This window comes from Phyllostomus hastatus, unplaced genomic scaffold (assembly GCF_019186645.2).
Source record: "Phyllostomus hastatus isolate PE091 unplaced genomic scaffold, TTU_PhHast_1.1 phas_scaffold_93, whole genome shotgun sequence".
NCBI lineage: Eukaryota > Metazoa > Chordata > Mammalia > Chiroptera > Phyllostomidae > Phyllostomus > Phyllostomus hastatus.
Window position 1 is genome coordinate 9,382,760 of NW_025334042.1, and position 15,558 is coordinate 9,398,317.

General features: G+C 40.4%; 1 protein-coding gene across 1 annotated transcript in view; it reads right to left on the reverse strand.

Moving 5' to 3' along the window:
- Positions 1 to 309: 309 nt before the first annotated feature.
- The window catches only part of MSRB3 (methionine sulfoxide reductase B3), a 171,116-nt gene continuing 155,867 nt past the window's right edge, over positions 310 to 15,558 (reverse strand). The window contains 2 exon segments of the mRNA XM_045829719.1: positions 310 to 3,468; positions 11,735 to 11,832. Of these exon segments, the coding sequence (XP_045685675.1) occupies positions 3,301 to 3,468; positions 11,735 to 11,832 (266 nt within the window). The 3' untranslated portion in view covers positions 310 to 3,300.

Here is a 15,558-nt window from a genome sequence, read left to right on the forward strand (position 1 = left end):
AAAGTTCATATTTGAAACAAGAACATACACACACTGCTGAGGTTTCCGCTGAAGTAAAGCAAAGGATGCATAATTCTCCAACCTTTCGAATCCCCAGGGCCCCTTCCTGGGGCCTGGGGTGTGGACAGTTGGGCTGACCCCACCACGGTCAGGGCCCCAGCATACAAAGGCTGCATCAGAAAACAGGCCCGCAATACCAACTGCAGGCTTGTCAGCTGGGTGAGGAGGGAAGCAGGGAGGCCCACTGCAAACACCCACAGATGGTCCACGTCTCTGTGCCTTAAAATGAGGAGTCTTTAGCAACCGTTTTTATAAAGAAATTTTATTGCATATTTCCTGTATATAATAAACATAGGAAAGGGGTTTATAATGAAAATTTCACATCATTTTCAAAAGTTTTGAATTGTTTGAAGAAATATTATTACAAAGCTATCTAAAGCAAAAATAATATTTGACCTTCTGAACAAATGGTAATCCATTTCATCATATTCTGTATTTAAAGCAAGACATTCAATTCGGTTAACATGGAGAGGATTTTAAATTACTATGTCATTTGCATTAAGAATTTAAATGCATGTAAGAAGTGAAAAGTTTAAACACGGAGAAATTCTCTAATACAATAGACACTGCTGCTTTCTTCAGATCCATCCTGCATGGTTGTCTGGACATACTTTGCACACACCAGCAGAAACCTGCATCTCCTAACAGCGCGTGAAGGGCTGGAGAGCAGAGAGGGAAAGTCCCATGCATTTCCTATGCTAAATGGCATAACTCCCACAGATCACATACACCTCGCCATATTGACTCAGTTCATTGCACTCCATATCCTGCAAAAATAAATCTAGTGCTCGACAGCTGACATTATTGCTCACTGACATTTTAGTAATATATTTCCTTAACATAAGACAGAAATATACTGAAATTTGATACCACTTAAACTCAAAAGCAATCTGGAATTAAACCACATGCATACACCCACTTTTTTTCTATGGATGTTACATTTTTCTTAAAGTTGATGCTGGAAAACGTGGTAGAATAAAAACTGGCTTTCCATGAAACGTAGACTAAGGATTAGAAAGAGAGTTCTTTGAGGGAAATGTTAAGCCCTATAATAAAAATGAAGGAACAAAGAGAACCTAGAGTCTCTGGGGAGAGGAAAGAAGCCCCTAATTTATCTTCCTTGTCTGTCCCGACACTGTGGCTCGTGTCCAACCCGCGCCGGGGCGGGCCGCCACACGTGACTGCAGTGACGCGAGAAGGGCTGTGTGCGCCCCCAAGGGCGGACTTCACACTGGCCGATTCCATGTGGGATCTCAGGGTCACAGGGAAATGTTGGGGCTCCCTCTGTGAGCTTGGGAACGACTTCTAGGAACGTCTGGATGCTGAGGCTTCAATGATCTTAAATTTTAAATCTCATTTCTACAGGGGAGTGAAACCTGCAAATTCCCGAGTGACCCCAGGGCCTGAGGGGGAACACCTGGGAGCCGAGGGAAGACGAGCATAACTTATCTGAAATTGCAAACTTGTAGCAAACATGACAAGGAAGAGTCACTGGGATGTCAGGGCCTCGCCAGGAAGCTGCAGACACATACAGGAATGTGGACATGACCACACTGACATTTCGATTTGTCACAACTTCTCATTTTCTCATTTCTGTAACATTGTCAAGTGCCTCTCTTGTTTTTGCTGTGGTATGTCTAAGGAAAGACATCAATCTTCACGAGCTCTCAAAGATTTACAAAAAAAAATTTCCAAAAAACTGCACTTCAGGGTTAGCATTCAAGGCTACAGACACAAAACATATCAGCCATACACTGCACCTTCACACCTGGCTCCAGGGATATCAATCTGTAACACCGCAGCTCAGACCCATGAAAGCCTTCTGGTGCACAATGACAGCCATCCCACCAGACTACATGTTATACAACCGAGCAGAGCTTCTCAGAGTAAAACCAGCCATACTGCTACAAAGAAAAATTTCTGGCTCTTAGCCCAACTGTTTCCATACCAATCAGCTAACTGTACCTCCTCTCTGCTTCTTTCCATTTCAAATGCCTGGGTTTGGCCTTTGAGGCAATTAGAACCAGATCAGTTTAATTTTACAACACTGATCTTAACTGTATAGCAATATAATATTGTAATTTTGCCCTGAGAGTGTCAATTATTTTACAAATAATGTAAGTCCCAGTTTAGACATGAGGGATAGGCATGAAAAAGCTAAATGGCTTGTCTCTTGCCGCACAACAGATTGGTGTCAAGGGTGGGACTCGAGCTCCTGGCTATTTGTATTTTAATATCCATTATCTCTCCAGGGTCTTCCTGAACTTGCACACAAAGTCCCTCCCTTAGGGTTCTGTGTGGTACTTGCGGTACTGTTTGTAGCACCTTGTCAGCCCTTCTGCGTAATACTGGCTGCATCAGCACCCAGGACTTCCTCTTTGGTCTTCTCTGCTCTCCTATTGCTGCTGCCTTGATGAAGTGCGTTGTTCCCAATATTTTAGTTTACACAGTGGAATTCACCAAAATGCCCTTCCAGATGCAGCTGGTATTAGGTGTGGAGGGACGGACTTATAAAAGGCAATGGCAGGTGTTCTTCTTTGTGAACTTTGGACAAAACAGAGCTCCACATTTTACAGTTGTCTTACATTCCAATGTGTTCAATGGAAAATAAAATAAAGGCCTAACCGTGAGGTAATGTTTACTCCTCTGCCCCAATACTCAGTGCACCCCCTCAGATCTGGCAACAATTTAACATAAGGAAAGACTTTAGACCTTCACACCCTTTTAGTGAGAATAAACGACCTTAGCTCAAACTGTCCACAAAGCTAAGATGTCTCAGAAGGCATCACTCCATCCTTATCTGTACAAATGCCTCAGGGCCATGTGTCTCGTAGGTCTTGGTGCCCTGCACTTCCGAGCTCTGGTGTTTAACACTGTGTAGGAGATCTCGATTTCCACACTTAAAGACCAAGCGCCTTCAGCCTCTTAACCAAGGAGGGGGTGGAGGGATCTCAAAAGAAGCTATGTGTGTGAAGAAAATAATGCCAAGTGGTGCTTAACTGGCTTATAGAGAAGTTTTACAAAGCTATCTCTGCTCGCTAAAGTTATAAACAGTTCCGCATCTAATCAATAGCAAAATACATCAGTGGCCAGAGCCTCTGTTTAAGCAAAAGAAGAAATGTATCAATAGCACAAAACTGCCCTTATATTCTTTTGAAAAAATATATCTAGGATAGACACTTCTGAATTCTGTTGATTAGCTGTGTGTTAAGTACACTTGTCTCCATCACTCCCCGGCCCCTACAGCTCCGTTTTGTCCGCCTGGGCTGGGCTGCCCCCGCCCCCACCCCCTGTCGCACCGCCGCTGCTGTCTGCAGGTGTGAAGGACAAGGAAGCCGAGTTTATGCAGTATCTTTTGCCAGTTGGACGGGGTCCGTCATCAAAAATGTGCCCAAGGTGAGCTCCACACTGAAAGAGAAGAGCAAAATGTAAGCGAAAAGTGTGTACAAAGCGGGCTTTGAGAGGAACTCCCATTAAGCGGTTTAAATGGATGACCAGCCTGTGGAGAAATGATGGAAACCATCGTGGATGATTTCTAATCTGCCTGTCAATAGCTGCAAAGATGGTTTCTGGCAGGCTCTGCACCACATGCTGAGAAGAAAAAACACTAGAATTGTGCATATCAGAAATCATTTAGAAGCCACTGTATTTTTTGATCTGTGAAGTCTCTCAGCCAGCTGAAAAATGACTGCAGTAATTTTATGAATTGAGTTGACCCTTGATCTCCTCTTGTAAGAAACATGGCAGAATAAAATCTCTCCCCCTGGCATTACTTTTGGCTTTGGATGGGTGGGTTTCAGATATGCAGAAGTCCCCTGTAAAAGATACTGTTTAACTGGCCATGACGGAGGTGATGTTTGCTTTCATGGGCAGTAAAACTTAACATCAGAGCAGCCCTGGATGTTCCTGGCACCCAGCAAAGCAACGGCAAGGTTCCACGGATTCGTCACGGTCACCAGGACTGCAAGTGTGGCCAACGGAAGCATCGCTCGGCCACACAGTCTTTTTTTTTCTGCCTTCCAATAGGTGGAGTGCTGTGCTGGTTTCTTTACTGGCATGAACTGTGTTACCATGTGAAGAAGGAATAAGCTGTTTAGCTCAAATCCATGCTGCCAACCATCCAAAAAAGCTGGGGAAGGAGAAGAGGCACAGAATCCAGACAGGCAGGAGGGAAGACTGTTTTTTATGGTGTTGAAGAGAAATGCGGCCCAGAGAAAATGTCTCGAAAAAGGCTGGCTCACTGAATAAAGCCCTGCACGTTTAACCACTGGGCTGGTGGATGAGGCTCCAGGAGACAATAGCATAGGTCACACTTACCTACCCCTCACCCTACTTCAGTGGGGATGGGGTGAAACATATGGAGACATCAGTGCACCGCATTCAAACAGACTGTGAAAATACATCATTCATCATGTAGCAAAGAAACAAAAGCCTGGAGCAAATGACTTCCATTCATTCTTTTAATAAATGTTTATGGAGTGTGCCTGCTACATGCCAGGCACTGTCCCAGACTCTGGAGATACAGGACAACCCCTGCCCCCATGGAGCTTAAATTCTAGCAGGAGAAACAGATAATATGTACACAAGGACATAAAAGAACTGTAAAGTATGGTGGAGAAATAAGTGCTAAGCAGGAAAAAAACACGACATGAAGTGTCAGGGTTGGGGGCTGACATTTTAGGTGTGGTGGTCAGGGGTGGCTCTCCTGGTATGATTTTGCATGAGAACCTGATCGCAGTGAAGGAGGAGTCTCTAGGGAAGGGCATTTTGAACATACGGAGGAGTCAAGGTTTAGGGAAGAACATGAGAGAAGAGTCATAATGGGTGATTCATTAATTCTTCTCACTGCTTGTTTGGTGTGTAAAACACATAAATTGCAGGAAAAAAGAAAGCAGGAGTTCACGAGCGAATAGGGCTAAGACACCAAATGGAGACAGTGAGAGAGAAGTGAGGGACAGGGCTCATTACAATGAAAAGAGCAAGAATCTCAGTTTCCCCATTGAAAGTGCTACACTCAATTCTCGAGGGTGCTCTAGGTATGTTAATAAATAGCACAAATAGCAAGTTCGACTACATGGCACTTCCATGTTAAAAGTGCATTCTTATTTTACTGCCAACATACTGTGTCAGCTTATTAAAGAACTAAAAATGAACCCTGAACTGATTTGATCTATTGCCTGGAAAATATGAAACAGGCCTAAAAAACAAATCTTGCATTATTTTACCACATTCTATGCAGGTTTAGGTAATATCAAGGCTGACAGCTCAGATTGCTTTTCCTTTCTATAAACAATTGAGGCCAAATTTTCAGGCATCAGCAGCTAAGATGCACCAGTAAAAAATACATATGCTTACCCAATGGACACGGGAAAACACCTAGTTCTGCCTGCCAAAACAGTCAGTGTGCAGGCCAGCAGGAACCGGTGCTCTCAGTGACCAGTGTATGTGCGCGTTATTGATCTCACATGCAGCCCCGGCACTTTGATCACTTGGCATCTGAGAGGTGGAGTTTTCACATAAAAGCCTCCGATAGTTTTTTTTTCTTCAATGACTGAATACAGCTATCCGGGCAAAGTAAATGATATTGCCTTTATTAATCATCTCTTGGGCATATTTAGAAAACAGTTCTATTTACCTTACTCCAAAAATAAAGCACAGTCAGGATATGCTTGAAGCCATTTAGAAGTATTTGTAGGGTCTTCATTTCCCAAATCATTTGTAAAAATTCCAAATTAGAATAATTTAATCTGTTGAACTGAGCTGGCTATTGGTATGCAGCTTCATTTGCTAAATCTGGAGCTAGTCTTTTGGTTTAACAGAAAGGAAAACACAGACTCTGGATGAGCCTAATCTAGGCAGAAGACAAAGGGAGGGGGCTAGAAAGAGAAATTTCAGTCAGAAAAAGGCCACAAAAGTCATTTGCAAACAACTCTAATGGGTTGGGGAGGGGTCAGGGAAATCCTCAGAAAAGGTGTAAAAATGAGAATGAAAGCACTGTCATGCTTGCCATGAGGTAGGTGTTCTGGAAGATTCACTCCTGGCTCAGATGCCAGAGGAAGAAGCGACATTTCAAAGCTTTGCAAGGAGCTCATTCACATCTGTGCCCCCACACACCTGTCCATTCCCTATGCCTGCAAAGCTGAGAGGCCATTTGTAAGAGGGAAGCCTAACCACACGGCACCCTGTCTGAGTCCTCCAGGTACATCTAGTCTCACATGAAAGACTGTTACCGGGTTTCTTTTAAAAGTGCACAAGTCCTGAAGGCTCCTCCCAGAGAACGCACATGGAGCCCATTCTTTCCAGCTTCTACCTCTGGCCGAAGGCTGGGATGATGAATGGAAGTTGTCAGTGATGCGTTGTTTCTGTAGCCGCCTGCGAGCTCGGCCTCCCCAGCCCCAGCCAACTGGCAATGTGTCGGGGTCTCTCGGCACACCTGGTTGTAACTGAAACAAACTAGTTGCCCGATGGAGAAATCTCAGAAACCTGCTGTTAATGATTTATTTCAGGGTAGAATCTTTGGTGTGAATTTTGAAAGTTGTTTTAAAAGGATTATGTATTTCTGTATTTTACAGGTAAAATGCAAACTATGACTATTCTAGCTCTTATTCTGAAAAATAAGAAATAATTGTTCAAAAGAAAAATTTTTAATTCTCACAAGAATCCTTTATTACCAAAGCCTCCCAACTTATAAAAGTTGGCAACTAAAGAACCTATGGGGAACCGAGGGAAAGGACCTCCCCCAAAGTGACTAAGCGTCAAACTTAGCATAATTCTTTAAAACCTGACTGCAATTCTCACTCGTGTACATAAGAAACACAAATAGTGCATTCAACATAGTTACATACTTCTACACTGATGTATTCCCAGCTGTCCTGGAGGGCTTTCTCCCAGCTCTTCCTAGGATGTTTGGGGCTTTATTATTGTCATTTTCTCTTAAGTGTTTGATCTACAAGATGAAGTAGTTTCAAAGCGGGGCTTTTACACTTGGGCACGTGGGGCAGGATGGGAAGGAGAAAAGCGTTTTAAGAAGAAAAGCAATTTACTTTGCCAGTAGTATCCTGTTTTCTCCCACTGTTATTGAAGACACTTGTGTGTAAGTAGGGCTCTTTTCCTCTGTGCTTATGATATTAATCTTTTGCCAAGGAAATGATTATAAAGTCACCAGTTTAGCATTATGATTTTACTGAAAGATCAAGAAAAAGAGAGATGGGCTGTGAGTCTGAAACCCTATTGTAACACATGGGTATCTTTAATCATCAGCAATATACGAGTTGTCATCTGCAAAAGATTAATAAGGTTTGGGGTTTTACCAAAAACTGCTTAACTTTTGAAAAATACTTTGTATTGGTGGATATTTACCTTTCTGTTGATTTGGCTGAGTTAGAACAAATTAATAATGATCTAAAACAAACTTAAGGGGCTCTACCGTAGATCCAAGCAATAATAGCAGCCATCATAGATTCCAACGCGGGTAAACTCTGGGATCTGATGGTTTCATTAAAGATTACTACAAAAAGTTATGTGATTTATTGGTCTCCCATTTGCTTCAGATGTAGAATTTTGATCTGAAGAAAGAAGTATATTTCCAGCAGGGACTTACTTCTCTGAATTACAGCTTAAACCATGCAAATCTTACCTCTTTGCACTGAATTTAAACTCCTGACAAAGCATTAACAGGCTGGGATTGGAAGATTAGGGAGATGCTGCCAAACAATTATTCACAGTGGTCAGTGAAACTGGAATAGAAGCAATGTATTTTATCACTAATTGAAAATGTAAACTAAATAAAATTAAGGAAAATTCTTTGTAACGGAAAATTGTTAGGAAATTGCTATAACCAGTGGAAAGGTAAGTATGCCCACCAAAAGTGGACAAATTTAAGATAAAGGTCCTCCTTGGAAGAGATAACTGGAATATAATTCCTCAGTTCAGGAGACAGAATAGTAAAAGAAAACGAATATGGTTATAACACAAATCAGAATGTAACAGCTTCACCTACTTCCCCCACCAGCAGGAATCCTAAGGAGGTCCGTGAAGAGTCCCCACCCCCTTGCTTGTTTCTGTGCCGTTAACTTAAAGATCAGGCCATGTGCCGCGTTCCTCACACAGCAATTCTTACAGAAAGGCCTTATTGCAATGTTCCTCTGAAAAGTGGTGATAGTACTGAGTCAAGCTTAACTTTCTCAATAAAAGTTTACTAAAGTATTATTACTTCAGAAGTCACTGGACACATGGGAAAAGTACAATGTGGTGTAAAGGGGTGGTAGGTTATGGCTCCTAACACGTTTGCAATTTCTATCCAAGTATGAAGCCGAATTCACTGCGTGGTGTGATGGTATGATCCATGTCACAATTAAAAAAAAAAAAGACTAAGAATTCTAAGTACTATACAGCAAGCATTAGGGACCAACAGAGCAAAAAAAATAATGCCACATTGCCAACCAAGCAGGTTGAGTCTACTGGTTTCATCCATGCAAGCTCAGTTCGTTTGTATGAGATGGCAGCAAAAGGGTCTTCATGTTTAGGTACTGCACCTTCACTACAAGGGAAGAAGTTCCTCACGCAACAGGTCCAACGGAGAATGTCTACAAGGTGCTAATAGCATCTAGCGGATTCTTCAGAACACAAACTATAATATATTGTTACAACCAGTCCAGAGAAGGAACAAGATTTGTGAATTCAAAATACAAGAAATCTAGAAAGGGAAGAAGCAAACCAGAGAAGCTTTCCACACCCCATCATACCAAAAAGGAAACAAAACAAAACAAAAAGATGGGAGAAGTTGAGATAGGGGAAGAGTCTAGGTAAACTGAAAGACTAGAAGGCAAAAGAAGATAAACTGAGAATGAAAGAATAAGAAATCAGGAAGTAAAATACAATTGGTTACTCTAGTATGGAAACCATTAAAGCAGTTGTTAAAGTTAAGATAAAAAGGACAAATGAAAACTCAGAAAAAAAGAAAACTAAAGGAAAATGTAAAACAAAAGGAAAATAAACGTGTGTGAAACACACATTAAAAGACAAAAATAATTGATATGAAAGATACTCGGCCCCTTTACTTCAGGGAGCCGCTGCTGAACTTGGTGGCAGACACCCTCTGCTCTGCTCACATGGGGAAGAGTCCGGCAAACGTTATCATTCTGGGGGCTGGCACCGATTATTTTCTACAGGGAGCTTACCTCACAAAGCATGTACTTTTGCATGTGCCTTAGGGGAAGAAATTCCCTCTTCTCTTTAAACTTAAGACTTTTATTTAAGAAAGGGTTGAATCCTTTTTAAATATGAGAAGTAAAGGTGGTAGAAAAAGAAGCTGAAAGAACCAGTCAGTGTTAGTTCTTCACCCAACTGTTACTCTTCACCCAAATAATACAGTCATGATCACCAGGCCTTGAACCAAGGGCTGAGAGCTCTGCCTGGTTAGCTGGATATTTTTTTATGAATTCTGTCTAATTTTGGCACAGTTTTTGGGTTTCACTTCTCTTTGGTCACTTTCATGGTATTTTTCTTTACTACTACTCATGTTATCTCTCTGACTGGCAGAGAGACAGGAGAAGTTTATTTCAACTGTGAATTTTAAGAACTAGTCACAAAGCCATCAGAGAGTAGAGCCTTCATGAGAGCCATCTTACCCCTCACTTTTTTCTATGTCTTTTTTATTTGGTTTTCATGAAACTCAACATTTGAAAGTGGGTTCTAAGTGAAAAAGGAGAGTAGCAGTCATACAACAGCCTTTAAGGCAGCCGGAAGGAAGGAAGGAAGGAAGGAAGGAAGGGAGGGAGGAAGGGAGGAAGGGAGGGAGGAAGGGAGGGAGGAAAAGAAGGAAAGAAGGAAGGGAGGGAGGGAGGAAAAGAAGGAATGGAGGGATAGAAAAATATTAGCTTTAAAATAGGATTCCTTAAGTATAGACTTCCTTTAAAATAGGCTTCCATAATATGTAGGTTCCTAAGTTATAAATTACTAGGTACCCTCCAAGTTACTATTTTGTCAAATATATGTCGTGGGTAGATAGTCGTAATTTGTTTTTGTGGCAGTTATAAAAATATCAATTAAAATTCAATTAGATTCAAAACTGCATTGAATTAAAGTACTACTGAGGAACAATAGGATTTTTTTTCTTATTTCAATGTGACTCTCTATGGTCTGTCTCTCTGTCTGTCTGTCTGCCTATCTATCTAAGCACCACAGAAAGCTCTGGAGCCAAACACCCAAGTTCCAACTCAGTTCAGCCACTGAAACCGACATAAAATTACACAAGTGTAATTGTCTTCCTTGTACCTCAGTTTCCTCAACTGTAAAATGAGAGAAAATGACACTATGTACCTAAAAAGGCTATTGTGATCATTAACCAGAGGGTCTTTTAAAAATGCTGATGTTCAGGACTTTCCAAACAATTAAATTAGAATCTCAGAAGGTGAGACCCAGCCTCACAATGTTCCACTGTCTTGCTCAGAGACACATACCTGAGAACCAGGAGTGAAGTTAAACTGTGACTTACATAAAATAAGAAGTCTTCTTTTCAAAGGAGAAAGTAGCTCTCATATCTGAAACCAGTAAACTTGCCAGCCTCATTTTTTAAAAAATGAAAACAGAACTTCATCAGAACCATCTCCCTCCCCACTTGGTAGTAAATAGGCCACCTACTCCATAAACTCTTGTGCCTGATGGAGGGGGTTAAAGGGCAAGTAAAAGAATGATGAGGGAGACCCATGTGGCAATCACTTGGCTATTACAGCTGCCTGATGTTCCCCCTTTACCTTTGATACATGCAACAGACAACCCTCAACAAAATACTCTGTAGTATCAGTGAGTTTCAATGTCACAATAATCAGACTTTGCATTTCACTTACTTACAGGAGATAAGAACAGGACTACCTACTATAGAACAGAATGTGTGGTTGCTCTTATTCTATGTGCAAGAAGGTTCTGGCAATGTCTCTAGGTTTAAGCACAAAATACCCATATATTCAAGTCTCTTGACTGGGATGACAGATGAACTATTTTTGTCTCCTCCTCAACACATGCTCATTTTCTGTCTTGCAGCCAGCAGAGTAAATCTGGTGAGAGCAGAGTAAAGGAACTAACTACAACATCCTTGGAAATGAGGATAGGTCTATATTCTTGGAGAAGTAGCGAAGAAATTATCCCATATTCTCCCTCTGTGCTCATACAGCCTACCATTGAACTTCCTATTCTTACTGCCATTCTCTACCCTCCCACCTCACACCCATCCAGGGTAAGCTGTTTCTGGGGTCTCTAGTCACTGTGTCTAGACCATTACCATTAGAGGTGTGATGACTGAATAATGAGTGCACAGAACATCAGGGAGAGGAGGATGACCTAAATAAACATCAGATTACCTAAGGCCACAGGACGAAATCTTCACATGCCCTCAGAATAGCACATTCCCCACTGTATTGAGTCAAGTGGCAATGATTTTCCTCCCAATGATGTTGTCTCATGTTGAAGCCAATGACTGACCTGTAACTGCACTTGCTATAAACACTTGAAGACTCAGATACCATGAAGACTTCATAGAGACTTCACTGTGGTTGTCCTTCCCCTTTCGTGATCAGTTACTCACTACGCTTTGGTTGCTGTATTTAGCAAAACCAGGAGAACTGGGAGTGCTGGCAATGCAGAATGAGCCTTGGGTTTCCAGGTAGGGTGAACTCACCTGAGAGCAGCTTGTTTCCACCCTGTGCATCCCGTAGGAAAAGTCATCTGTAAATGTGATAGCGTCCGAACTGATCACATCATGGAAGGAAGGCCAGCCTAGGGCAGAGAAGACACAGGAACCAAAACAGAGATAGGAGAGATACAAAGTCTTGGGTTAGAATGCAATTTTAAGGAAATACTATGCAAAGGATGGACATCTTTAGTTTATGAATCATGCTTACCTTTTTCAGCCTGAAAAAAAATGTCAAAAAGTGAAAGTGAATATATTTTACAACAGTGCAACTATTTTTGAAGAATAACCTTTTCCTCACATTCAGATTATAGTTGCATTGGGATTTTCTTTTTCATGAGACATTCTCAGACCATTTGGTAGTTTTCTCAAACATCCCTGGACTTACAAAGCTCCCTCGAACCACCTTTTCTTATCTCTCTTATCTTAGGGTTGCTGGGCACAGCCACAAAGCACTATGAGCCTTACAATGTGCTGTTTTCCAAAATACAATCCAATTGGTCAGGCTTCTAACTTTCCAATTATGCCACACCCCTCTAGGAAGTGTGCTTTTTCATTACTTAGTTTGGGTGGCTAAAATACTAAAAAATGAATATTCTGGTGCTTCTATCTTAATTTAATTTCTCAGGATAGTGGTATCTGGAAAGCATTGCTTCTATCTATTTTATGGGCAAGAGGCTGGCTCACTTCATGGGAGAGTCACTGCACAGTGCTCTTCTGGCATTTCTGGATAGCACCTTCTCTCAAATAGCATCTTGTTCCAATTTTTATTTATTCTAATGATTTTTAAAAACTTTAAGAAACTCAGTGGTAAATGGACCATAAGATTGTACAAACGTTTATGAGTGTAAAGTCAGGTTTTATGTTCAGTACTTATGGACCATAAGATTATACAAATGTTTATGAGTGTAAAGTCATGTTTTATGTTCAGTACTTATAGGCATGTTTTTACATGTTTCCAGAAAATATGTCGGGAGTTACTGAGCTGAAACCTGCACCCCCAAAATGATGAAAGAGGTGCAATGTTGCTGAATTGCTGGTGCATTTTTTTTCTTTTACAGAAGCCAAATTTATTCCTGCAGAAAGGAGGAAACCCTTTAAAAACATGGTGCTTTGTTCTAATACACTTATTGAAGGAAAAGAGAATGCAAACTTCACAATACCATTTCCAGTTTTAAACAAAATAATTTAGTTCATGCCAAATTTTTATAAGGAACTCTGCTAAGCTCCCCACCCCCGACTCCACGACAGCATAGCTGTCACTGTCAATGCTGGATTCAACCCTAGACTTGGAACACTTTCCCATTCCTTGATTTGAGTCTAAGATTACTGCAAATCACCAGGAAAATCTTGCCCTTCTAGTTAAAACATTCCACAAAAATTAATTATGCCAAGACACACCAGTATTCTTTAGAAAACTCCAATTTCCCTATTGTCCAAATTCTAAAGAGAATCTGAACATATTTTAGGCTGCAGTATTTAGTTTATGATGATTACTTGATACATTTAGGTGTTCTTTATTCAATGACAGAAGTGACAATTGTTAGTAAAGAGAGTTTTAATGTATGTTTGAGTACATTGACAAATAACTTATTTATGAAAAGAAAGAACATTCAGTATTTTTTAACCTCACACATCATAATTCACTTGATTGCAGCTTATGACAACTAATATTATGGGTGGACATAATTGATTCAATAGAAAACAGGTAAAAAATTAGGAATGTTATTTTGTTTTTAATTTCCCATAAAGCTGCCTCTACCCCTTCCACATACATTTCCCTATTTGTAGAATTAAAAATAGGTACAGAGAAATTATATATACATATATGTAAATTATATATGTGTGCGTGTGTGTGTGTGTGTGTGTTCCCTCTCCCATGCTACCCCTGCATCATACATAATTTATCTTGTCCTACTTATCTCACTGGATTTGTAATTCATTTGTTTTCATGCTGTCTGCCATGACTAGGTGGTGAGTACTTTGAAGCCAGAATCTGAACTCACTGCCTGTCATAAAATACAGCACAAAGGCACAGCTCAAACATTTTTTAAAATAATTTTCAATGAGCCTTATATTTAAAAAATGGGATGAATAATTATGGTACATCAGAGAGTTTCACAGGAAAGAGAAAATATAATCATACTTCTTACTTTACCAATTAGACTAAGAAATATCAATGCTGGTTTCTCACTGGAGTATGTAACTTGGTTCAATCATTACATTAAAGCCTCTCTATGTAGGTGAAGTAGATGTATTTATTTAGGATGGTAAAAACATGAAGATTATTTAGGTCGCTCACTCACAGGGTTTGGGGGGAGGGAGGAGAAGCATCAGTTACTTGCCAATGTGCCAATGTAGAATACGGGTAGTCTGGCTTTAGTCTAGGGCTCTCTTCTTATGTTCCACTTTGTTCCTCAACAAAAGGCCGAGAGGTCATTAACTTGAGCACTCTAGCAAGAAGGCGGTGGCAGGTTTTAAGAAATATGCTTAGTGCCATGTCTGGATTGGCTGGTAGTTACCGTGTTACAGTTACACAGGCCTTGGTAAAGCAGGTAAGAATAAATGCTACACAACACTGATTCTTTTACCTTCCAATGACCAAACTGTTCACAGGGAGAGTCCAATGACAGAATCTAGTTTGGGACGTATTTTTTATTCATTTATCTGAAACAACCACAAAGGCTTAGAAGTGCACCCTTAGATATTAATACTGAGAAAACTCTTCATTTTGTTGGGGTTTCTTAATACTAATCTTTCCTAACAATTGTGAATCATTGCTGACTAAAGATTTTGGTAAGGAAAGTGAACTGCTTTTGAATGAGTTATTAAACCATATAACTATACATCTTGTAACCATGAGTTAAATATTTAATAGAATTTTCCAGAAGACTATGTTCAAAAACATAGTAGAATTTCTCAAAAGATTTCAATGTTTCTGAGAAAATTGTTGACACTTGAATAGTTTATTTGTTGTTTACTAAGGCATTAATTAAACATTGGAAAAGTCTCTAAAAAAATTTCATAACTTTCCCCAATTCATACAGTGTCTCTTTTCACTGTATTAGAAATGTAGTTTTCAAGATGGAATATGTAATCCATCACCCAAATCTTAATTAGTGGAGACTGACGAGGGAAACCAAGGTGAAGATTATCACCCCATGTGATGGAACAAACATACTTCAAAAGAAAATCATGGCCAACTTCACCAACAAGGTTAACACAGGGGAATGTTGAGTTTTTTCTAGGGTCTCTCAGAAAAGTGCAGCTACACAGAAAGAGAACCCACCAGAAAGGTAAGTCCTTATTGACAGTCAAACTAAGAAGGCCCTTCACCCAGGAATAGATTGTCTTATGGTGGAGAAGGCACAGTGATGACAGCACTTTGAAAGCGGAATTCCCTCATCATGTGAAAATATTTAAAGGAGGAACTCTTCACTGCTGTAAAAATCCTCAAAGGAAACCCTGCCCCCACTCCTAATAATAAGGAAAGTGCTTCAAAGGGTAATAGGCAAAGACTGAAGCAATCTGGGTCTTGTTGAGAAAACTATCTTGAGCAAAGGTGGGGGGGGCTGTTTATGTCAGTTTTGACATTAAAGAAAGATCATCCATCCTCCTTTCTTTAGGATTTCCCTTTTGGTCTTCTCATCTAACAAAACATTATTAGTTTTGGATGCATTCCATGGACTTTCTAAGAGAAAAGCCGATTGAAAACCTGTATAAACAGTTGGCTCACCCCACCCCCAATACATCCTTTTGTTTCTACTAGATGAGGTTAGATTTGGGTGTATTATAAACTGTACTCTTAAAGA